Source organism: Microcaecilia unicolor, chromosome 12 (assembly GCF_901765095.1).
Source record: "Microcaecilia unicolor chromosome 12, aMicUni1.1, whole genome shotgun sequence".
NCBI classification, from domain to species: domain Eukaryota; kingdom Metazoa; phylum Chordata; class Amphibia; order Gymnophiona; family Siphonopidae; genus Microcaecilia; species Microcaecilia unicolor.
In genome coordinates, this window is record NC_044042.1 from 38456219 (window position 1) to 38481419 (window position 25201).

The 25201-nt window shown below is 46.4% G+C and overlaps 1 protein-coding gene across 1 annotated transcript in view; it reads left to right on the forward strand.

The window, feature by feature from the left end:
• LAYN (layilin) overlaps window positions 1-25201 on the forward strand; it is a 39457-nt gene continuing 14256 nt past the window's right edge. The window contains exons 1-4 of the mRNA XM_030220751.1: window positions 1-573; window positions 17537-17831; window positions 20771-20928; window positions 24393-24434. Of these exons, the coding sequence (XP_030076611.1) occupies window positions 501-573; window positions 17537-17831; window positions 20771-20928; window positions 24393-24434 (568 nt within the window). The 5' untranslated portion in view covers window positions 1-500. The remainder of the gene's footprint in view (window positions 574-17536; window positions 17832-20770; window positions 20929-24392; window positions 24435-25201) is intronic.

Sequence of the window (25201 nt, forward strand, 5' to 3'; positions counted from 1 at the left end):
AACTGACCTGCAAAAGCCAGACCAGCAGCTTTCCTCCTTCTTAGCTAAGCCTGCTGTCTGCACATAAATAAATTCGTGTTTAAAATCGACCCGTCGAGCCAGGAACCCTGCTTTTAAAGCGTCAGCGTCCCCTGAGGTGGTGGTGGGTGTCTTTAACTTGTCACTTTAGTGATAAGATGCAGCAGGCTCTGGACTGGCCCCTCTGCGGCTCTCTATGCTGTGATTGCCTTGTATCGATCCTCCCTGGAGACTTTTGGACTGGTCCTTTTTTAATGGCCCTGGATGGCTGCTGCACTGGCGAGTAAGGCTACACACTTTTGCTGGCCCCACCATCCTCAGAGCTGAAGAATTGTCTTGGGGGGGGGGGGGGGGGGAGGGAGCTCCTGGAAGCTGCTTGTTTCTTTTTCATCACCAGTTGGCACCGCTGTCAAGCTCAGAAGCCTGTGGTGAGAACTTAAGGAAGCTTCTGAGAATAAAAGAGGGGAGCAGAGAATGCAAGCATGGATTCCATTAAAGCGTTGGCTGCCCTTCTGCTTTTCTCTAGTCTTTGCAGAGGATCCCGGCTCTCCAGTGGTAAGTTCCTATATTACATATGCATTTTACAGGTCCCATATAGGTGCTGGCTGTCGGTGGGTACTTAAACTCCCGGAGAGGAGTAAAGTGTGTGTAGAGTTTAGCGTATGGATCTCCCTGTCAGAACGCCTTAGCCTGAATTTGCTTGAACACTTCAGAAGTTCGGCAATGACATTTTTCTGAGCTCGATTTAGAATTAGAATTTTTACTTACACGCCTTATTTATCCAAGGCGGATATTTAAAAAAAAAAAAAAAAACAACCATAATAAAATACAAAGACAACTTCAAGGACAGTAAAAACGAAAAGTGGCAGCAAAACTATCTTTTCTAAGGGGAAGAGGGAGTCTGGGTTTAGAAGGTCGAAAGCTTTTTTTTTTTTCTCAAGCTTGTGATTGTCTGAAAAAGTGAGTGACAGGAAATTAAAACAACACCAAGCAAGCCATGTATTCAGATCCAGATGCATTTTCAGTCTTTTGGATGCCAAAAGAATGGAGGAGTAACCTAACGGTAGAGCAGCGAGCCAAGATCCAGGGGACCCCGATCCAAATTCTACTGCAGCTCCTGGCTTGTGATCTTGGGAAAGGACAAGTTTGATGGGCCCCTCTAGTCTTATCAAGCCATGCGAGCAGTTCCCGCGTGCCAATGCCATCAAAGTGAATGGGCTTTGTCAGCATTAGGGACTAGAAAGAGGCCCTGAGATCGCTCCAGGGACAGAAAAATAACTGATGAGAGGGGAGAGATTTTGGAGTCGTTATTCTCACCTTCATAGTATTATGAAGCTTTTGCATGATTTTTTTTTTCAACTTAAAAAGAACAAAACAGGCCAGTTTATGAAACGTTTTATTAGGCACTTTTGCTTCCCAGATGAGAGCTATATAAGAGGATGGAAAGTACTCAGAGCACAGCAAGACAACAACAAAAAAAATTAAAGGAATTTAGTCAGAACACTATAATGGTGTTAATCTCATTGATTTGAGCACAGACAATAAGATAAATACAATCTCCCTATTTCTCCCCCCCCCCCCCCCCACACCTTACTTTTTACATTTATTTTAAAATGATACTAAGATATCTTGGATTCCCCTTAGATCACAAACAATTTTAAAAGTATTTAAACTATTTTCTCTTATGATCTGGGTGTGGAAAAGTGAAATGATGAGCAAAAGCATTTCCCAGGTACCTGTAAGAGCTGAAAGGTGGTCTATTGTCCTGTATGATGAGGCTAGCTTTATCCTGAGGTACCAGGTCTAGGAAGTTAGAGGAAAACCATTCACTATTTGTTTCATTTTGCCTGTATATTTTATATTTACTTGACTACAGACAGAACATATCTGGGATCTTCTAACAGTCCTCTGGGTATCCAGTTTATATATACACTAGTAAAAGAGGCCCGTTTCTGGAGCAAATGAAACGGGCGCTAGCAAGGTTTTCCTCCCCAAACCCCCCCCCCCTTTTCCCTCCCTACCTACCTACCTACCGACCCCTTCATCGTTCTGACGCCATTGCTCCACACCTCCTGAACGCACCGTACGCCATTGCTCCGCCCTCGGTGTGTGACGCCATTGCTCCGCCCTCGACGTCATCATGTTTGACGCGAGGGCGGGGCCCCGAGACTTGGCAATTTCGGTGGCTTTACCACCACGAACCCATCTTGAAGGAAGTGACGGAAGTGACGTCAGTGTCTTCAGAACGTTGAGGGTGAGTTTTATTATATAAGATATAGAATCATTTATTTTGCTTGATGCTTTTCCTCCATCTCCTTCGGGCTTCAGTCATATTGTACGATGCTATTTCATTTACCCTTTCTTCCCCCCCCCCCCCCCCCCCGAAAAACCAAAACTTGGGTCCAATTTTACACCATAGGGCTTCATTCACAGATACAGGAATCCCATTTTAGGGTCCCCTCTTTCCCCTCACATCCAACTAAGTCATTCCACTGAGGGTCCTTGACTGTGGGGCCTGCAAACTGAAGTTCCTCTGTGCATCCAGAGTCTGGCAACTGGGTGTCGCTACTGTGCAGTAGTCAAGATTCCCTTCACCCCCTAACCTGTGTCTTTGAACACTTTCTTTGAGGCATCCCTAAGCCTGGCCAGTCTGAAAATGCACCAGATGTTAAGAGTTAACAGCTTCAACCTGGTCTGTAGAACAGAAAGGAGCCCAAACTGAGAGAGAGTGAGTGCACAAGCAGTAAGAGATGAGAAGAGAGAAATTAAAGCACGGCTAATCTAAGCGGACAATTCTGTTATTTTGTAAAACCACAATAAATGCAAAAGAAAATAAATTGTAAAAAATAGTATAAATAATCAGCACTTTGTAAAAAGAAGGTTCCACTTTATCTATATTACTTTGTTAACCTGATATACTACGTAAGCCGCATTGAACCTGCTAATGAGTGGGAAAGCGCGGGGTACAAGTGTTACAAATAAATTAATTAATTAATTAAAATAAATTAAACCAAATACACTTGTTCTGTGAAGCTTTAGCAAGCACTGGAGCTGCTACTACTACTACTACTTAACATTTCTAAAGCGCTACTAGGGTTACGTAGCGCTGCTGTACAATTTAACCTGAATGAATAGGGACAATAGCAGCAGGTTTTCACTCCCATATTGTGGTTAAGAAGGGAACATATTTGATTATTGTGGCTGAGACCCTGACTAGCCTCTATACTGCTCGTTGAACATGGGACATTTAGAATGGCTCAGCCATCCCATAAGATCTCCTGAACCACCAAGTTAAAGTCTGGGAATCTGAAAATACAGGCCAGCAATGCATCCATTGACATGGGAAGGACACGTAATATATGGTCCTGCTTTCCAGTGGTACATAGCAGTGCACTAAAATAACCGTAGTGGTGAGTTATTATTACAGTCTGATTTCTCTTACATTCTGGAGATCATGTGATGATGTCTTTAGAAATAAAAACATTCAGGGAGTCTTTTACTAAGCCTCCTTGCCTTGCCTCTGGGGGTCTTGTGGCTCCCAGGATTAGCGGGAGCTGCAGGGAAGGGGGTACTGTGACATCATCATCATGAGTCAGGTGTGAGGGGGCTGCTGGGAGAGAGTGGTCACCAATATCAGTGAGCGACCATGAGGTGCACCCCCTCTTCCCAGGGGCGTAGCCAGACACCCAATTTTGGGTGGGCCTGGGCCCAAAATGGGTGGGCAGAAGAACCCCACCCCATCCCATCCCGTAGGTGATTTGGTCTCTTCTCTCGCCTGCATGCCATATGGTCTCTCAAATATCTCCCCTCTCCTGCACACCTTTTAAATTTCAGATTTTCACCAGCAGTAAGGAGCAACTAATACACACTACTCATGTGGGCCCCACATCCTTCCCACTGTTGCAGCTTCCTGTTTCCGCATAGGTGGGAATACGTCAGAGGGAAGGCTGTGGGGCCGGTGTAAGCAGTATGTATCAGTCGCTGCTTCCTGCAAGCGAAGATCTGCTATTTATAAGGTATGCAGAAGGGACAGTTGGTGGGAGTTTTCAGCTTGGGAATCTCTGCTGGCCACATCATAGGTGTGCTGCTACTGGTGGGCCTGAGCTCAAAGTGGGTGGGCCTGGGCCCACCCAAGCCCACCCTTGGCTACGCCACTGCCTCTTCCAGTGGCATGGTCGGCCTGCCCAGCCCACCCACCCCAGACCAGCGCAACCAGGGAATTTCTTAAAGTTGGCGCAGCTGCAGGTGGGGGTACCCGAGCCAAAACAGAAATGGATGGAGAGAGAGGTGCCCTGTTCGGAGAGCCCATATACCCCCCAGGACATGTCCCCTTCAGTGCTATTACATGATTATTTTGACCAAATTTCTCTACAGTTGAAAGAGAAAATTTTAAATCTACATTTTTGAGGGAATCCAGCTAAAGAGTATGTCAGGAAAAATGTCAGGAAGTATTTCTTCACGGAGAGAGTGGTGGATGCTTGGAATGCCCTCCTGCGGGAGGTGGTGGAGAGGAAAACAGTAACGGAATTCAAACATGCGTGGGATAAACATAAAGGAATCCTGTTCAGAAGGAAAGGATCCTCAGGAGCTTAACCGAGATTGGATAGCAGAGCCGGTAGTGGGAGGCGGGGCTGGAGGTTGGGAGGCGGGGATAGTGCAGGGCAGACTTATACGGTCTGTGCCAGAGCCAGTGGTGGGAGGCGGGACTGGAGGTTGGGAGGCAGGGATAGCGCTGGGCAGACTTATACGGTCTGTGCCAGAGCCGGTGGTGGGAGGCGGGGATAGTGCTGGGCAGACTTATACGGTCTATGCCAGAGCCGGTGGTTGGGAGGCGGGGCTAGTGCTGGGCAGACTTATACGGTCTGTGCCCTGAAGAGCACAGGTACAAATCAAAGTAGGGTATACACAAAAGTAGCACACATGAGTTGTCTTGTTGGGCAGACTGGATGGACCGTGCAGGTCTTTTTCTGCCGTCATCTACTATGTTACTATGTTACTATGTAGTATGAGGGCAGGGGGTTTTGAGTGTGCATCAGGGAAACAGTTTGTGGCAAAGCTGTAACTGGGCAATTTAATGCCCAAGGCTACTAGCACTATTTCTCTCCCCCATCTTCACCCTGATTCCTGCTTTTCTCTCACTCTCCATTCCAGGTGGTGAGAGGAAAGCAGCACTATTCCCCTGCTGCTAGCCCATACTTACATTTCAGTCATTTTTCTATCCTTAGGGGGCTTTGCACCCTAGAAGGCAGCCTCATTCACCCATCCATGGTTGTGGAACTGCTTGAGGGGTTTCTGTTCTCTTCTAGCACTCAGCCTGTCAGTGCCACGGATTGTCTGATGCATCCATCAGGATGGATTGTGACTGACTGCATGTCCAATCTCTGTGAGCTGTACTGTTGCTGTATACCAGGTTTGATTTTTTTGTTTAACTAATTTGGGTTTTCTCTAATTTTTTTACACTCATGAAGAGCAATTCTCATTTATGTTGCTGTTGTAAGACATGTTCCAGTACCTAGTTAAAATCTTAATGATCAAAACATGGTTCATTTGCTGGTGACACCACCAGCAAGTGAGTTATCTGTGAGTCATAGCAGAGGAGAAGAAGCCTTTGTGACTGTGGTGGAGTCAGTGAGCAGGGGGAGGGAAAGAGCAACTAAGATGAAATGTGGATCTCACCATCCCTGCTCCTCCTCAGTTCCCTTGATATAGGGAAGCAGTGTTTGGGGTTCCCAGGCCCAGCCTTATGGCCCTGTGCTGAACTTAGTCAGCACCTCTATTTCTCTCCCCTCCATCCTGTGTCCAGCTTCTGCCCCTCTCTCTGAACCCCTTCCCTCCCTGCAGTCTTGCATCGCCCCCTCTCTCTCTGACCTCCCCCCCCCCCCCCCCCCCCCCCACACACACACACACACATTGTACCTTAAATGATGTCTCTTCCTGAGTCTACACCTACACTACTGGGACCAGTCCTGGAACCTTTTCTCTGTGACACCCACCCCTTCTGACATAACTTCCTGTTTCCACAGGAAATAAAAATAGTTCATACTACAGCATTAGCCTGAAGTTCCAATGACAAAGTTGTATCCAAATAAACTCCTAGCACATAAGATCATAAAAATAGCCATACTGGGTTAGGCCAATGTTCCATCTAGCCCAGTAACCTATTTCTAACAGTGGCCAATCCAGGTCACAAGTACCTGGCAGAAACTCAAATAGTGGCAACATTCCATTATATCAGTCCCAGAGCAAGGCTTCCCCCATGTCTTATCTCAATAGCAGAATATGGACTTTTCCTCCAGGAACGTGTCCAAACCTTTTTTAAACCCAGATATGCTAACTGCTGTTACCACATCCTCTGGCAACGAGCTCCAGAGCTTAACCATTCATTGAGTGAAAAAATAATTCCTCCTATTTCTTTTAAAGGTATTTCCATGTAACTTCATTGAGTGTCCCCTTTTTGACAGCATAAAAGATCAATTCACTTTTACCCATTCTACACTACTTGGGATTTTGTAGACCTCAATCATATCCCCCCCCCCCCCCCCCCCGCCCTCTCTTTTGCAAGCCGAAGAGACCTAACCTCTGTAGCCTTTCATCATGTGAGAGGAGTTCCATCCCCTTTATCATTTTAGTCAATCTTTTTTGAACCTTGTCTAATTCCACTATCTCTTTTTTGAGATACGGTGACTAGAATTGAACGCAGTACTCAAGGTGAGGTCGCACCATGGAGCACCTTTGAGATACACTCCATTTTATAGAAAAGCTGTCTGACAAGGCAGAACTTTTGGAATGGAATTTTCATGTTGATGTAACAATAGTAACTTGGTCTTATCTTTATTAACCTTAAAGCTGTCAACAACACTATAATCCTCAATTTTAGTAAAACAGTTTATAATTGTTGGTATAGTAGATGACAGACTGTGTAATATTTCACACACTTTATAGAATTACCCCCATACTGTGTATAATTTCAATTTCTTTTTCATTTGTGTTCCTTTCCTGATCAATTTCCTACACAGCAGACGTGGAGGGGCATAATCGAACGTCGCCGGCCAAATAGGTCGCCAGCGATCTATTGTGGTGGCGGTGCTACAGTTGGCCGGAACCGTATTATCGAAAAAGATGGCCGGCCATATTTTTTTTGATAATACAGTTTAGCCCGGCCAAATGGCGTGGATTTCGCCAGGTTTGAGATGGCCGGGTTTGTTTTTCAGTGATAATGGAAAAAAATACCGGCGATCTCCAACCCGGCAAAATCCAAGCCATTTGGTCGTGGGAGGAGCCAGCATTTGTAGTGCACTGGTCCCCCTGACATGCCAGGACACCAACTGGGCACCCTAGACATGTGGGTACAGTGGGTTTTGGAGGGCTCCCATTACCAGCACAAGTGTTACAGGTAGGGGGGGATGGGTCTGGGTCCGCCTGCCTTAAGTGCACTGCGGTACCCACTAAAAGTGCTCCAGGGACAGGACTTGTTGCTGCTGTATAAGCTTGCCACCTGAACACTAATCTCTTTGAAAAAGTCCTTTATTTGAATAAGCACGTTTACTCACAGTTAACTGCAGATCAGAGGTTGTGCCCCACTGGCAAAGAGTCTTCCTGGTACTGAGATTAGCAGTAGGGCAGAGCTGGCAGAATGGTGTACAATGCCCTCTTTCAGCCACATTCAAGGTAAGAACTAAGTTCTCTAACATGGCTAACACATGAAAGGGATCTAAAACTGGTTTACAAACATGGCCACTACCTCATGGACTAACGGAAGTAAAACAGGGCACACTCTGACCCAGTTAGCAGGGGGAAAAGCACCATGGGAGTACAGCCCAGTACCCTACACCCACCACAATGCATTGCTGATGTGACTCTGCAGTGCACCTAACAGAAAAAGTGTCACACTCACCCAAGAGCCACATCACAACCAGGGAAATGCTGTCGGAGGATAGAACACATTCTGCCATCATGGAGGTGGGTACAGCATTTGAGGCTGGCATACAGGCTGGCAAAAAAGGTTTTTAATTTTATTTTTTTAGTGTGGGAGGGGGTTGGTGACCTCTGGGGGAGTATGGGGAGGTCATCCCCCATTCCCTCCGGTGGTCATCTGGTCAGTTGGGGCACCTTTTTGAGGCTTGGTCGTGAAAATAAAAAGACCGGCAAAATACTGCTTATCGCTGGGTTTTTTTTCCATTATCAGCGAAAGCCGGCCATCTGGTAGCCACGCCCATGCCCGCCCATGTCCCGCCTTTGCTTAGCCGGCGACACGCCCCTTTGAACTTTCGCCGGCGAGGCGACGGGAAAGCGGCGATGCTGTCAAAAACGCAGCTTTCGATTATACCGATTTCGCCGCTTTTCCGAGCTCGCCGGCCATCTCCCAATTTGTGTTGGGAAATGGCCGGCAATCACTTTCGATTATAAGCTGGCTAGTCTTAATGCAAATACATTATCTGTGTCTTTTACCAAGGTTAGCAGACTATAGGTGTCACTACACTGTGAGAAATGCCATCCGAAAAATTTGGCTTGCTCCCCCTGTTTTAGGCAATGTGTCCAATACCTTATCTGATTCAGTGCTGGTGAGGCCTTCCCCTCTGCTTTTTTTTTCTTGTAGACCATACTGCTTCCTCTTCCTGTGTTTGAACTGCTCCTGCTCTGTATATGGCATGGTTCAAACATTGTACCAAACCTTGCAAGAGGAAGAAGCCTCAGCACAGTCTTTGAGAAGAATATTGGAGAACAGTCCCATGCTGACTCCTATTCAGAGGGCCATTTTTCAATGAGCTTTGCAAGGTTCACTCAGCCATTCAGTCAATGGCTTCGTAAAACTGATTTCAAGTTTTAATGAATTCCTGAAAGAATGAAAAACAACGCAGGTGTAAATAAGTTGAAGGAACCCCTTGATGTCAGGGACAGAATAGTCAGATGCTCCTTTTCCTCTTTCAGGTCACAGCATTTTGTATGGACACTACTGCTGGGTATGAAGCACACAGTCCTGGTTGGGCTCCTAAAGGCTCCACTCCACCAGCACAGCCACTATAATGCCTGCCCTGGAAATGGCTGCTCCTTTTGCTCTGCCTGCTGATTTCTTCCTGCCCTCCCATCCCATCCTTGTCAACCACTGGGCCCTCAAAGTTAGCACAGAACTGCAGGAAGTGACCCAGTTGGCCTCCAGATGTGGCTGTCTGAATTTAGGATAGTCAACAGCAAATTATGCAATGTATTTCAGTCCTCTCTGGCAGCACCGATTTCCTGAGAAAATAGCAGAAATGTCTGTTTTTCTTCCGCTTGGGGTCTATTTTAAATCGGAGCAGTGTCTGGATGCTTTACATTGTGAGTCTCTAGGTCATGGAAGGTGAACTACAGTAACGCCTTAGTTGTAAATACAGTCTGTTTTTCTGTAGTTGTGCTGTTGTGCGTGCTATGTGCAGTCATCTGCTTGAAGTTTGGAAACAGTCTCTGTGATTGGTTGGATCAGAGCTCACAGAGCCAATCAGACAGACACTATCATGTGGACATCAGATGTATAGCGTCTTCAGTGTAGAAAGACAGAATGCAACAGAAGATCATGCATTTGGGCTGCAAAACCCAAGGGAGCAGTACAGTTCAGGGTATAAAGTACGTTCGTTCACAAAAGAGGAGTGAGACTTGGGTGTGATCGTATGCGATGAGCTTAAGGTGGTTAAAAAGGTAGAAAAGATGAAGGTGAAAGTTAGAAAGATGCTTCGATGCAAAGGGAGAGGAATGGCCCGGGGGCATTCCAAGATGGCTGACATGTGGTGCTTAGCTCCAACACTCCATTCTCTCATTCGGACTCACAAACAGCAAGCAATGCACAAAAGGGGGATCTATGCAGCTCATTTGCATGCAATCCCCTTTGTGCATCGCTCGCTGTTTGCGAGTCGCTAAACTTTACCGAGGCAGCCGTATTTTACAGCTGCCTTTGTGCATCGGGCCCTGAATCTCTTAGTCCCCACTCTCCTTCCTTCCCAGTCCTGGTTTACCCACTCACTCTCCTAAACAACCCCATAATGTCCCACTGTCTGACCTAATCCCCAAATCCATGTTCTACCCAAACCCCAAATCCTTATTTACCCCCACTCAATCACTTACCTAATATGAGTACCCTTTCTCTAAGCACCCATTTAATATCTGAGTTCCCTTTCCCTAAACATTCATCTAATCCTTGAGTCTCTCCCCCCCTTCCAAGCTCTCGTCTAATCTTTGAATTCAGCAGGAGAGAAAAAAAACTGTCTCATCATTAGAAGCTAAAAGAGATCCTTTTTCATTTGCCCCGTGTCATTTTCTACTTTGAAGCCTGTTAATGAACTGGACTGTTATTTATGTTTAAATGATGCCTACAACAATATTTTGATTTTTTTGGAAAAAGCAAACATACTGGCCACAACTAGCAAAATTTGTATGGGGGATCCTGTATATCCTGCTACCAGCACATCTTCTAGGAAGACAACTTCTATTCCAGGAAGGACTGTGGAAGACAGGAGAGCTAGAGTGAATCCTGAGATTGTTGATGACTTCTTATTTATCCACAGATTAAAAAACCATAACAGTGCTTCGTAGGTCATATTTTTCACCTCTAGGGTATATAGAACGGATTGTATTTTATACCCTGGACATTTTAACAGTGTGAATTAGGATTCCTTGGTGTAGTAGAAATCACCTATTGTTGGGGTTGGAAGGGTAGAGGGTGGTGGTGGGAAGGAGGGTTATTATAGCTGCTCATTGTTATTATTGTTCTCTATTTGTAATTTATACACAACAGTTGCACAGCATATTGTTCCTTTTTATACTTTAATAAAAAGATTTAAATATAAAATTATGTGTATAAGGCTTCTGCAGATAAGGACAGAGCCTACAGGGGCAGGGACAGAGACAGAACCCACGGGGACGAGGCGGAGACGAGGACAACCTTTGTCCTTGTGTCATTCTCTAGTTATAACTGGCTGGTATAACTGATTACACACATACACAGAGTATGGCTTTACTAGGCACAGTGCACTCCATTTAAGTGCATGTCGGATAAGCGCATGCTCTGTTTAACTGCATGCCGTACTTCGGTCCCGTTTTTGGCGCCATCAATTTCTATGGGGACAAGCTTCGGTTTAGCGCACCACTGATAAGTACAAGATTCACTTATATGCATGGTTTAAGACAGCTCCTCTGCAGGAAAGACTCCGCATAAGCACATCCATGGAATATGGAAGCCGATTGGCACGTGACAAAGGGGTGGTAAATTTGAAATTATTATTAGCATTTGTATAGCGCTACCAGACATTGGTTAACTGCCATAGGCAGAATAAGCGAAAAAATATTGTTAGAGTGTACACTGGAGTCGTTGTCGTCCAGTGGCGTTCCTAGAGGGGCTGACACCCGGGGCGGATCACCGATGCACCCCACCCCCCGGGTGCAGCGCCCCCCCCCCCTGGTGCAGCGTGATGCCCCCCCGGTGAAAGGACACCCCCCGCCCCAGCGAAAGAACCCCCCCCCGGGTGCACGCCGCTGGGGGGGGTGCCGCGCGCCGGTCAGCGTCATTCGTTCCCATGCTCCCTCTGCCCCGGAACAGGTTACCCTTCGTCATCGACCGTCTGCCCCCTACATTGAAATCGCAGTCTCACCTCCATGAAAGCAGCGCTGCAGGTAGCAGAATGCCTCCCTTCAGCCCTCCTTCCCTCCCTGTGTCCCGCCCTCATGTGATGTAACTTCCACGAGGACGGGACACGAGAGAAGGAGGGCCGAAGGGAGGCATTCTGCTACCTGCAATGCTGCTTTCACGGAGGTGAGACAGCTATTTCAATGCAGGGGGCCTGGCCCGGTGGCGGAGGGAGGGGGGAGTGGCGGTGACGACCTCGGGGAGGGGGTGGAGGGGGGAGCGGCGGCTGCAACCTTGGGGGGCGGGGTGGCAGGGGCAGGCCCGGCCCAGTCTCTCGGCGGCCCTGCTGCAGGAGACAGTCTGGCTATCTCCTACAGTCTGAATATCGGGGCCTAAGTTTTTATATATTAGCTGTAAACCAGATTCTATTCCTGCTTCTATCTATATTGACGAAACTGAATATAAACTACTGTAATAAAAATCTTGGGTGTATTAGTAGAAAGCACAGCCTGAATGGAAGAGCAAGTTGCTTCCTTAGTGAAAAAAAATCTTTTTTTTCTTATGAGAAAATTATGCTGTGTTCATAGCTATCTTGAGACCGTTTCATTTTGCTTATTGGTACAGGCTCTTCTTTTTTTCACAATTAGACTACCATAATCTAGCATACTTAGGATGCACTAAATCTCAATTTAAAATAATTCAAACCATTCAGAATATTGTGGTACGTCTGATATTTGGTTTAATATGATCACGTTTCTTCTTATTACATTACACTTCATTGGCTGCCTTTTAAGGCCAGAGTTCTGTTTCAATTGGCCTGTTTTCTTTATAAATTACTGTATTGTTTAGCCCCCAATTACCTACATCTGCACATTTAGTTTGCAGCTCCTGATAGATCCAGGAAGACTACCTGTAATTATCTATTTTCTTTTCTTTCACTCAAGGGGAAAAAAAAGATTAAAGATGCAAGAACTCACCTTAGCGTTTCAAGCTGCTCGGCATTGGAAAGAACTTGCTGAGATATTTTCCTCCTCCCATTCATATACGTTAAGACCTTATTGTTCCATAAATTTATTGTTTTAAAATAATGTTTAATCTTAATTATATTCTGTTATTCCTCCTAAGAGGAGTGGGAGAGTGGGTGGTTAGAGCATTTGTCTTGACATCCAGAGGTGGCCAGTTCAAAGCCCACTGCTGCTCCTTGTGATCTTGGGCAAGTCATTTAACTCTCCGTTGCTTCTGTTATAAACTTAGAACGTGAGCCCTCCAGGGATAGAGAAATACCCAGTGTACCTGAATGTAACACACCTTGATCTACTTCTGAAAAAGGTGTGAGCAAAATCTAAATGAATAATAATATCCCAGAGGTTTGCTCTGGTTTGCCTTGCTTTGATCTGCAAGGTATTAGCAGGATATAAGCTTGTATGGTATAGGTGAGAAATTAAGAAAAAAAGAAGTGAAAAGGAAAGATCTGAGTCAGACAGAGGAGAAAAAAAGGAGAGAGAGGAAATACGAGGGAGACCCTGGAAAAGAGCTTAGAACATCCTACAAGGAGTAGCTTAGTGTTTAGAGCAACAGGCTGTGAATCCAAACAGCCTGTGAACCAGAAATATCAGGGTTGAAGTCCTACCACAACTCTCCTTGTGGCGTTAGGTAAGTTGCCTAACCCTCAGATACTGTAAGTCCTCTGGCGACAGGGAAATATCTACTGTACCTGAATGTAACTATTACTGAAACGTTGTGAGCTAAATACATAGCATGCATCAACCTGCTTTAAAAAATGGCCAGACAAAAGAGGTAGTGTTTCATTTTCAGTTTTTACTGATTGCAGCTTTGGGAATGTGCATGTCTTGTATCTGTGTATTTTGGGAAAAGAGGAGAGTGAAGATGCAGATAACAGAGAAAGAAAAACAATGAAGGGGAACAATCAAATGTCAGAGACAGGTGTAGAAGAAACAATGTAAGAAAATGAGACCCCAGAAAAGAACTTAGATGAAGGCAGCAGATTAGTAAAATAAAATGCCCAGATAACAAGAGAACACATTTTATTTTCATTTAAATGACTGAAAAATGTTAGCTCTTGAAATTTGCAACCCAGGCAACTTTATATTTAGACAGTACAGAACAATGGCATAGCCATGGGTGGACGTGGACCCACCCAGTTTGAGTTTAGGCCTGCCCAACTCTGCCATGACTGATAAGGGATTCCCAAGCCCTGTCAGCTGAATAGGTCCTCCTCGGATGGCCAGAGCACTTCCCTACTCTTGGCAGTCAGCTGCACCATCTATGAGCCACCACCGCACCAGCTCCCCAGACATGCGTGAGGGGGAGGGACCAACACAACAGTGGCCTATGGACAGAGTTGCCAATTGGAGTGTTCTTGCCAACCAAAAGAGGGCATCTTCAGCTAGTGGGGCCTGGTGATCTCCACAGGCTCAGGTACTTATAATTTGAGTTGAGGGTTGCTGGGAGGAGGGGGCAGAGAAAAAATGTCATACCAGTGGCGTAGGAAGGGGAGGCGGTGGGGCGGTCCACCCTGGGTGCACGCCGCTGGGAGGGTGTCGGCTCTGCTGGTTCCCTGCTCCCTCTGCCCTGGAACAGGTTACTTCCTGTTCCAGAGCAGAGAGAGCAGGGAACCAGCAGAGCCGACGCAGCTCCCAGCAACATGCAGTCGGGGCGGATCGGCCCTCCCGTCCGTCCCTCACCGCTTTCCGATGTAAGTACGCACTCCGGGGGGGGGGTGCGCTCCAGAGGGGGGAGGGTGCGCTGTGCTGCACCCGGGGGGGGGGGGGGTGCGCAGCGGCAACCCATCAACTTTGGGCTGAGTCCTACCCAAAACTGCACAAATGCCTTCGCCACTGGTACGGAAGGAAATGCATTTCTGTTTCTTCTGTTTTGCATTACATTCAGACTTCTCAGAGTTCCTGTTTCTAGTGTTTGGTAGCTTATCCTATATTTGAGGCTCTATTTGTATTCTGCAGGAATAATAGAAGTGAGGTATACTGCTCATGTTGTCACTTCTGTGTAAAGATGTATAACAGTCTGATTGTTCTGGTTTTCCAGCAGGATGTATACTAATATTCTACGATGCTGCCTTTTATAGCTAGGGCTGTTGCTATTGGAGTCCTGGATATTACTGTTGTTTCCCCTGCCCAACATACCCCTAGCCCCATATACATTGTACCTAGATACCTCTCAATTTCCACACTTATCACCATCCCCCCTCCCCCTCCAGTACACTACCTTTGGCCTTTGAAGAGATGGGAGTGGCCTAACAGTTACATGTTTAACTGCTTACAGTTAGCATGCACATTTATACCAGCCATTGAGCTGACAAAGGAGCTTACGGCTAAAGTTAGGTGCATAACGTTAGGTGGACGTACACTAGTATTCTATAAAGGCAATTGTGTGCAATTACCATTATATAATTCACACATAAGGCCAGATTCAGGAAATGGCGCCCAGTTCTATTTTATAAAGGGCGTTCTGGGATTTTCGCTCTTTATAGAATAGTGTTGGGTGACGAATTCCATGCCCAACTTTGGACATGAGGACTTACACCAACCAGGTGTAAACCATGGCACACAAGTTGGGCATGCATCTGCGGTGTTCTATAATAATGCATGCAGTTTTCCGAAATGCCCTTGCCATGGGAATGCCCCTTCTGCAGTTGTACATGGATACAGTTAGTTGCTATCCTATAACTGGTCATACATATGTATAAAAGTATTGCCATACTGGGACAGACTGCATAAGTGTATCTCTGTGACAGTCTGCTGATTCAGCCCTGTGTCGGTGCCTTGCATCCATTAGAATGCATTTCCACACAGAAAGTTGGGAGTGGAATCAGTGGTGTTCCTAGGTCGGCTGCCACCCTGGGCAAATCGCTGCTGTGCACCCCCCCCCCCCCCGGTGCATCCCCTCCCAACGAATCACAACACCCCCAGCGCATCACAACCACCCCCCAAGTGCATCACTCTTAGTTCCTGGGGATGCAGGGAGCAGCTATGTGGCTGTGGGCTCTGCTGATTCCCTGCCCCGGAACAGGAAGTAACGTCAAAGGGAGCAGGGAACTGACGGAGCTGACAGCCACACAGCAGCTCCCTGCACCACCCTGCAGCGTGCACCCGAGGCAGACTGCCCCCACTGCTCTGCCCTTGGTACGCCACTGAGAGGCAATTAGTACATAACTTTAGGTACCATTTAGAGAATTTCCTAGATAGCATTGCACCATCCTAGTGCTTAACTTTAGGTGATCTATAGAGAATTACCTCCAACATATAGAAGTGTCAGTTTGACTTGCCCACTGTCTTACCTAGCTTCCCACCCCAAATATTTCTGTCTATAGACCCCACTGTTTACAACAGTAGTAAAACGCGGTGCTTGCCCAAGTACAGAAATATCCCGGCTATGCTGTAGGTGGTCTCCTGCGCTTCTGCATTTACCAGCCTCATCACTAAAGGAAAAAAATCCATGCAAGTGAACAGTAACTCTAAAACAAAACAACATGCAGTCAATTCTGCAGTCATGGGATGGTTGAACGAAACTGATGATATTTGCTTTCTCTATTAGGTTGTTTTAAGATAAGAAACTCGTGACAACCCTGGTAATCATTTTCACAGGGTCTTAGATTTAAAGGAAAAGCTGCTGAGTGGAGATATGTCATTGATAGGATACGGAAGTGAGACATAGACTTGCCACAGAGATAAAGGAAATACATGCATCTGAAAAGTGGTGCTCCAGAAGAATTCTAGCTGGAAGGGCCTGATCTCTAATGAAAAACAATGTGTGAGAGGATGAGAGATAGAAGATCTGTTTAAAAATAAATGAGAATTGCTGATCGTGTCCTCAGAGGTTCTGGTTTTCAAGTTAGCTAATCTAGTACTGAAGGGCATGACAAAAGCCAAAAGTGATACAGGAAAGCAGAGAGCAGTCAGGAGGCCCTGACATTCCAAATAAATAAATAAATTAGACAAGAAACAAAATCTAGAAACATGGTTGAAACATTGGTCAGACCAATGGTCCATCTAGCCTGTTTCCAACAGTGGCCAAGCCAGGTCACAAGTACCTGGCAGAAACTCAATCGCAGTAACATTCAGTGCTACCAGTCCCAGGGCAAGCAGTTGCTCCCCCATGTCTGTCTCAATAGCAGACTATGGGCTTTTCCTCCAGGAACTTGTCCGAACCCAGATACACTAACCGCTGCTACTTCATCCTCCGGCAAAGAGTTCCAGAGTTTAACTATTCGTTGAGTGAAAAAATATTTCCTCCTATTTGTTTTAAAAGTATTTCCATGTAACTTCCTTGAGTGTCCCCTAGTCTTTGTACTTTTGGAATGAGTAAAAAATCAATTTACTTGTACTTGTTCTACACCACTAAGGATTTTGTAGACCTCAATCATATCTCCCCTGTGTTGAGCACACAGATAACTGGCGTGCCATGCTTACCAGTGTTTGTAATGATGAAGATGAAAAGGTCTCAAGTTCCTTACATAAAATCACATATGTATATGTAAAATTAGGAAAGTAGACAATGTTATCAATTACAACCAATGGGAAATTTGTAGTCATGAGCTCCTAAACTGTCTGTCATGTTCTTTGCTCTGCTCTGTTATGCATTTTCACCCATACTCTGCCTACAACTTGATTGAGCTGAGTCCAGGAGCAACTGCAGAAGAAGTTCAGAAGAACCACGAAGAGGAAGATGGCATATATCCCAGGATCATCTCTGCTAGGTGGCTCATTGGTGATGATGATATGCCTGCTCTATACTGCATCTCTAGTGGCTCAAATTACTTTACATAAATAACAACACAAGAGGCAAATTTTAAGAATATCATAGAGCCAAAGAAACTAATCTTGTTATAATGTCCTTCTGTGTGACTGTGGGCCAGCCATGAATAACCATCTGCTTCTGTTTTTCTAGGGCAAACCATTTGCCGAGGGGGAACGCAACGGCCCTGTTACAAAATAGTTTACTTCCATGATGCCTCACGCAGGGTGAACTTTGAAGAAGCTCAGCAAACCTGCCAACGAGACAAAGGCCACCTAGTCAACATTGAATCCGAAGCTGAGCAGAAGCTGATTGAAAAGTTTATCTCAAGCCTCTCCGCCTCGGATGGGGACTTCTGGCTTGGTCTTCGAAGGACAGAGGATGAGGAGAACGTTACAGACTGTCAGAGCCTATACACTTGGGTTGACGGCAGCAAACCCCGATTTTGGTAGATATGCAAGACGAGTTTTCCTTTGGTGTCAAATATACTCAATGATCTAATATTTCTGGATCATACTGTATATTACCAACCACCTTGTGATGATTGGGCTGTCTGAATGCATCCAGCAAGGAGAAATAAAGGGTTGTAATTAATAACATTCAGGTCAATTTTCCACAGCATTCTTTTAAACACTGGCTGCAGTGGTCAAAAAAATCTAGATATTTAGCATCACTGTCTGGTTGTGTCCGGTGCTGACCATCTAGATAAGGCGGTCAATGGTGGAACTTATCCAGATAGCAGTGATAATCAGTCAACTCTGCAGATAACTTTGCATAGTCTTTTTTTTCTGTCCTATGTTATCTGGTAAAGTATTCATATAGCAGACTGAATTTCACCGCTATCCAGAAAAGTTTGAGGACGACCCTGGTTTCGCCCATCCTCCACCCCAGCATTATCTGGATAACGCCGAGGAAGTTTGGTAAGAATAGTCTGAAGCATTATCTAGATAGTGCCTCTAAACATCCTGGTCACGTATCCGGATAGTGGCTGCTGCAATCCAGATAAGTGCTTGACCCAACTATTATTAATGTTCATTTAAAACTGGATGCAATGAGGCATAGAGGGATTTGTCCAGGATCACAGCAAGAGGCAATGATGGGCAGGCGATCAAAAGCCCTGCGCTGTTCTAAACAGCGCTCTAAAAATAGCGCTGGAACAGCGCGGGGCTTTACCACCCCTATGATCAGAGATAATAGCATGCAAATTTAAGCACTCTATTCTCTCTGGGTAGAAATGCGGGAGGATTGTGCCTGAGCATGCGCACTTGTTTGACATGTCTGGACGGTCAGAAGCCCAGACCTGTCAAACACAGGGGCTGGAGGTCCATGGCACCACCAGACCCCAACTACCCCCACCCCGAGCCAAACGAAATGGGGGCTGGAGGTCCGGTAGACCTCTGGTCCCCTGACCACGCCCCCCCAAACTGATAATGGAAAAAAGAAGGGTGTCCCTGACAAGCATTTGGTCAACTTTACTTGGTCCATTGTTTTTCACAACCAAGCCTCAAAAAGGTGCCCAAACTGACCAAATGACCACCGGAGGGAATTGAGGATGATCTCCCCTTACTCCCCCAGTGGTCACCAACTCCCTCCCACCCTAAAAAAAAATTTTTTTTTAAATTTATGCCAGCTTCTATGCCAGCCTCAAATGTCACACCCAGCTCCATGACAGCAGTATGCAGGTCCCTGGAGCAGTTTTAGTGGGTGCAATGCACTTCAGGCAAGCGGACGCAGACCAATCCCCCCCCCAACTGTTACATATCTGCTGGTAAATGTGAGCCCTTCAAAACCCACCACAAACCCACTGTACCCACATGTAGGTGCCCCCCCTTCACCCCTTAGGGCTATGGTAGTGGTGTACAGTTGTGGGGAGTGGGTTTTGGGAGGATTGGGGGGCTCAGCACCGAAGGTAAGGGAGCTATGCACCTGGGAGCAATTTGTGAAGTCCACTGCAGTGCCCCCTAGGGTGCCCGGTTGGTGTCCTGGCATGTGAGGGGGACCAGTGCACAACGAATGCTGGCTCCTCCCATGACCAAATGCCTTGGATTTGGTCATTTTTGAGATGGGCGTCCTCGGTTTTCATTATCGCCGAAAACCAGGGACGACCATCTCTAATGTCGACCATCTCAACATTTAGGTTGACCATCTCTAAGGTTGACCTAAATATTGAGATTTGGGCGTCCCCAACCATATTATTGAAACGAAAGATGGACGCCCATCTTATTTCGATAATACGGGTTTCCCCGCCCCTTCACCAGGATGTCCTTAGAGATGGGCGCCCTTAGAGATGGGCATCCCCGTTCGATTATGCCCCTCATGGGGACTTATTTTCAAAGCACTTAGGGGTAAGTTTACTAAGGTGTGTTAGCATTTTTAATGTGCCTATACATTTACGTGCGTTAAAAATGCTAACACACCCATAGTGCCGCTTAGTAAACATAGGCGTTAGACTTATAAAATTCCATAGGTTACTTACGTAACTTTCTAAGTTTAAGTGCTTTGAAAATATACCTCATGCTGGCGTATATGTGCATAAATGTGCACATACACCTGTATATGCTGGTATTCTACGTTATGTATGTAATGTGGGCATAAATATTAGGAACTCATTTTTAAATCTGCCCTTTCAGTGTGCTTTTATAAAATAGCATCACATGAGCTGCAGAAAACACAGTTATGCACACTTTACATGCAAGTTTGATGTGTAATTTTATAAGAGCTATTTCACATGTTTAAAATGCTGTCCAAAATTTCCCCCTATCTTTTAGCACCATCCACATTTATCCTGTAAAACAGTAAGTTATGTACTGTAATCCTAATAGCTGTAAATGAAAGAAGATCTCATAAACTTGAGTCCCAGGCAGGCAGAAGTGGCATTGGAATTAGGGGGGTTCTTGTTTCCTTAGGTACCAGACTTCCTTGCCTGCTGTATGGCATAAAGCAAAGCTGTGAAACTGAGCTGAAAATATGGCAGGATCCAATTATGTAAAGTTGAACACCCACAATCAAAGATTAACTCAGAAAAATCTTAACTTTTTCAATTTTCAATATGACTTCAGTAATGCAACTCATCAGTTTACTGATGAGCATTAGGCAACATAATCATCACTGGTCAATTTTTTATCTTTCTCATTATAAATAAATTCCATTTCAAAAACTTCATGGAAAGGAATACTCATCTGAGTTAAAGAAGAAGTCAGCTAAGAGATACTGTTCCGACGTGGTACGTTTCGCAATTGCTGTATCAAGGAAACCCCTTATGCAGCCAGACCCAACTGTCTTCCATGCGCATGTGATTATTACCCACTATTTCAATATTATTCATTACTTTGGAATAATCCAATTCTGGTCATTTTCCCCCCTCACACTTTTTTTTTTTTTTAACAGGAACTGGTATGTGGATGAGCCCTCGTGTGGGAGTGAAGTGTGTGTGGTGATGTACCATCAGCCCTCTGCAGCTGCCGGTGTGGGTGGGCCCTACATGTTTCAGTGGAATGATGACCGATGTAACATGAGAAATAACTTCATATGCAAATATTCTCTGGGTAAAGAAATCCAATGTGCTGTAATGCCCTCTCGTTAATTTGGATATGGTTAGCAGAGAGAGACACTTTTTTTTGAAATGTTTCCTGCAAACAAATTTGCTTCTCTCTTTTCTCCTAGGACATTAAGATTGTTTAATCAAAAGATGAGCCAATATTCAGCGGGAGATAACTGGGTAGGAGTGGCTTCACTAATAGGTGATCCCCGGATTCTTAATGACATCTACCGGATAGTGCCACAGCAAGACCACCACAGCACTGTCCTAAGTTAACTGGGTAGTTATCCAGGTACCATTCAGTGACGTAGCCACAGTGGACTCAGGCCCACTCAGAACCCCGCCAGCTGATGGCTTCCTCCTCCTTGGCTAAACAGTGCTTTTCCAAATTGCAGCCAGCACCACTTGCCTCGACCTGATCCAACAGCAGCCCCTCTGCACATGCTCAGTTTTTGTGCATGTATAAGCACTGAGCATATGTGACCTGCCGGCATCATCGTCAACTCCAGCCAAGTGCTGCTGGCTACTGTTTGGAACAGTGCTGGCTGCCTAAGGAGGAGGAAATCTTTAGCTGGTGGGGTTTGGGGATCCCACCAGTTCAGGTAGTTAATATTTTGGGTTTGTAAGCAGCTGGTGGGGGGGGGGGGGATGGCAAAGGAGCAGTCAGAAGAGAGTGGAGCAGGGCTGGGAGGAGGGATTTCCTTGCCCACCCGCCTTAGGCTCAGGCCCACCCAAAATCAGCCATCTGGCTGCTCCCCTGGTACCGTTGTTGATTATTGGCAGTACCCAGGTAACCCCTAGCAGGCTGTTGACTATGTGGATATTCAGTGATGCAGTGGCGTACCTACCTTGGTTGCCACTAGGGGTAGACACCCTTCTTCTCAAGACGTGTGTGTCCCCCCCCCCCCCCCCCCCCCCCCCCCCCCCCCGCTCTCCTTCCTCTGAGCAAGGGGCTGAACAGTCGCACACTTGTCAGCTCTGCCAGTCCCCTTTCCCGGAATAGGAAATTGACATCAGAGGGCGTAAGGGACTGGCAGAGCCTACAGCCACGCGACTGCTACCTGCACCTGGGGTGAACCACCCCACCGCCACACCCTTGGTACCACTAGAATAGTGATGAGACCTGACTAGGTGCCTGCACAAAATATCCAGGCACAGTTCAGCTGGTGGAAGTCCGCACTGTGAAAACACCAACTTTCACCAGCTGAGTGTTACCTCCATTGCTGATAATACTTGACTCTGCTAATGTGTAATTTGTAATGTGTAGGGATCTGTAGCAGTCCAGCTTATTCTGTTTTTCTTGTAGGATGTGCTTTGGCGTTTTAGGGACTCTGTGATATTTAGAATGCAGCCAGTTACAGGGTGCAAGGCTACCATGAGGGACAGCCTCCTCCTCCTTCCTTGCCCTAAGGAGAACCCTGCACCTGAGTACCAGCACTCTTTTCTTAAAAAAAAAAAAAAAAAAAAAAGCCCAACTTGAACTTCACTTTTTACAGACAGTGTGACCCTTTGTGAGGCAAAGAACAGGCAAAATGGCCCTCTTTCTAAAGTTTGTCATACATTTTTAAACCAATTCTTTCACTGTAGCACTCCATCTCTAAATGGTTTACCAGGGGACACAGCTTGAGGAGACTTTGGTGCTCATTTTCAAAGCACATAGACTTACAAAGTTACATGAAAATGAGCCTCTTGATCTCCAAGTTGACCCCATTAATGCCACACTTGTACCAGCTAGGGATCACTGCAGTACAAGTAACCTCCCATCTCCCCAGATCTCAAGTGCATGAGTCTCCATGACACAGCTGAGGCCTGATGGCCTGTCAGACAGGGCCACCGAGGGGGAGGGGGGTGAAAACTTTCCCGGGCCCAGGCTCTAAGGAGGCCCCGGTACCGGCAAGGCTTCCAGAGGCAGGCAGAAGGTTCTGCTCCCTCAGTCTGTCTCTCTCCTGCTACTGTGCGTCAGGAACCACGCGATTGCGCTTACACGATAACCCAGGTCCCAGCAGACAGGAGCGGAGAGCAACAGGCTGAGGGAGGAGCAGACACATGACGGTAAGTGGGCAGGGGTGGCAGCAGCAACTGCCCCAGGCCTGGCTCTGTCTCTCGGCAGCCCTGCTGTCAGACCAGAGACCCAAATCCCCAACATCCTGCTCCACAACGCTACAGCCATGTCAGGGAATGAACATAATCCCCCAAATTCTATTAATGGCACTTAAAATTGCATAGGCAATTTAATTGAGTAACAAGTCTATTAGCACCAGTAATTGGGCACTAACAATCAATTACTGGTGCTAATTGGCAACAATTTGGATTTACACACGCATCTTGGTAGACGCTATTCTGTAAAGATGTGCACGTAAATTTTTAGCATGCAACTGTAAAGGGGACATAGCCACAGGAGGGATATGAGCAGGTCATGGGCATTCACTAAAATTGCATGCATTATTATAGAATTCAGGGGCAGGGGCGTAGCCAGATTTCGGCGGGAGGGGGGTCCAGAGCCCGAGGTGAGGGGGCACATTATAGCACCCCCCCCCCACCATTTTTGACCCGCCACCACCAACTTTGACCCTCCCCCCCGCCGATGACCCTCTCAACACCCCTTCCTGCCACCAACCCTCCCCCACCGCTGCCGTCGCCTACCTTTGCTGGTAGGGGACCCCAACCCCCACCAGCCGAGGTCCTCTTCTTCTGGTACAAGGCTTCGTTCTGTTTCTGTGAGTCTGACATCCTGCACTTACAACGTGAGGATGTCAGACTCACAGAAACAGAACGAAGCCTTTAAGATCAGCCAGCAATGCAGCCGCTGGCTGATCTGCAAAGCTTCATTCTGTTTCTGTGAGTCTGACGTCCTGCACGTAAGTCTGATGTCCTGCACGTTGTACGTGCAGGACGTCAGATTCACAGAAACAGAACAAAGCTTTGCGCCGGAAGAAGAGGACCTCAGCTGGCGGGGGTTGGGGACCCCGCCAGCAAAGGTAGCAGACAGCGGCAGCGGGAGGGGGGGGGTCAAGAGGGTCGTTGGCTGGGGTGTCCAGAGTCAAATCTACGGGGGCTCAGGCCTCCATGGCCCCACATAGCTACGCCCCTGTTCAGGGGATCTGGTCCAAAGTTAGAATTTACACTAGGTTTCAGTTAATGTAAATCCTCACTCCCGAAGTTGGACGCGGATCCCAGCGCCAAACGCTATTCTATAAATGGTGCTCGATTGGAACGCTGTTTATACAGTAGGTCTCAGAGTGCATTTTTTTCAGTGCCCAAATTTGGACACCATTTACTGAATTTACTCCAATGTGATTTTCCTGTTCTGTGTAATAGGATTATTTGTTTCAGTTTTACCAGCTTGAATCTAAAATCTGTCCACAAATTGTCTCTCCAGAAGGAGGCAGAGATGTGCTAAGAATCCAGGATGTATTATTATCCAGCTCTGACTGAAAGTTTACAAATAAGTTGCATTTTCCCTTATTTCAGAAAGATCTACAGCCATTCCTGAAAAGAATACTTCTCATGTTGGTGAGCAAAATAACTCTTTTTCCTAACATGTACTTGTGGAGTAGTAAGGATGCTAGGTGGTCAGTGTGAGGGGTATACGGCAGCCTATGCAAATGTTGGGGGTCTTTTACAAAGCAGCGGTAAGCCCAACTTGGGCCTACTGCTCGCTAATCCGGAACTACTGCCGGGCCAAGGCGGCCACCGATGGCAGTTTCTGCTGGAGTGTGCGGCATTTACAGCGCTCCGGAAATTTTTTTCAGTAGCTCGACGCTAACCCAGCGGTAATCGGGCATTGCCTTGCGCTGCCTGGTTACCACTGGGTTTCCGCGGGAGCCCTTACTGCCAACTCAGTGGGTGGCAGTAAGTACTCCCCGCCACATGGTGGTGGCATTTTACTCACTGTGGTAAAAAGAGCCCTGGAGCATAGGTAAAATGGCCCCTGCTGCTACCGAAGGGCCCTTTTTCCTCGTGGCTTAGTAAAAGGACCCCTTTGAACTTTACACACTCTCCTCCCTCCCCGTAGATTTTGATAATAAAAAAAATCATGCCAACACCACCTATCCCAGAAGAATTATGGAACAACATACAACTGCACATCATACCCTAAGCCAGAATTTCACAACCCAATCTGCTTTTCAGACTATCCGCAATGAATATGAATGATATATATTTGTATACAATGGATGCACTGCATGCAATTTATCTCATGCATATTCACTGTGGATATCTTGAAAACCAGATTGGTTTGGGGCAGGGGCGTAGCCAGCCTTCCGTGGGGGAGGGGTCCA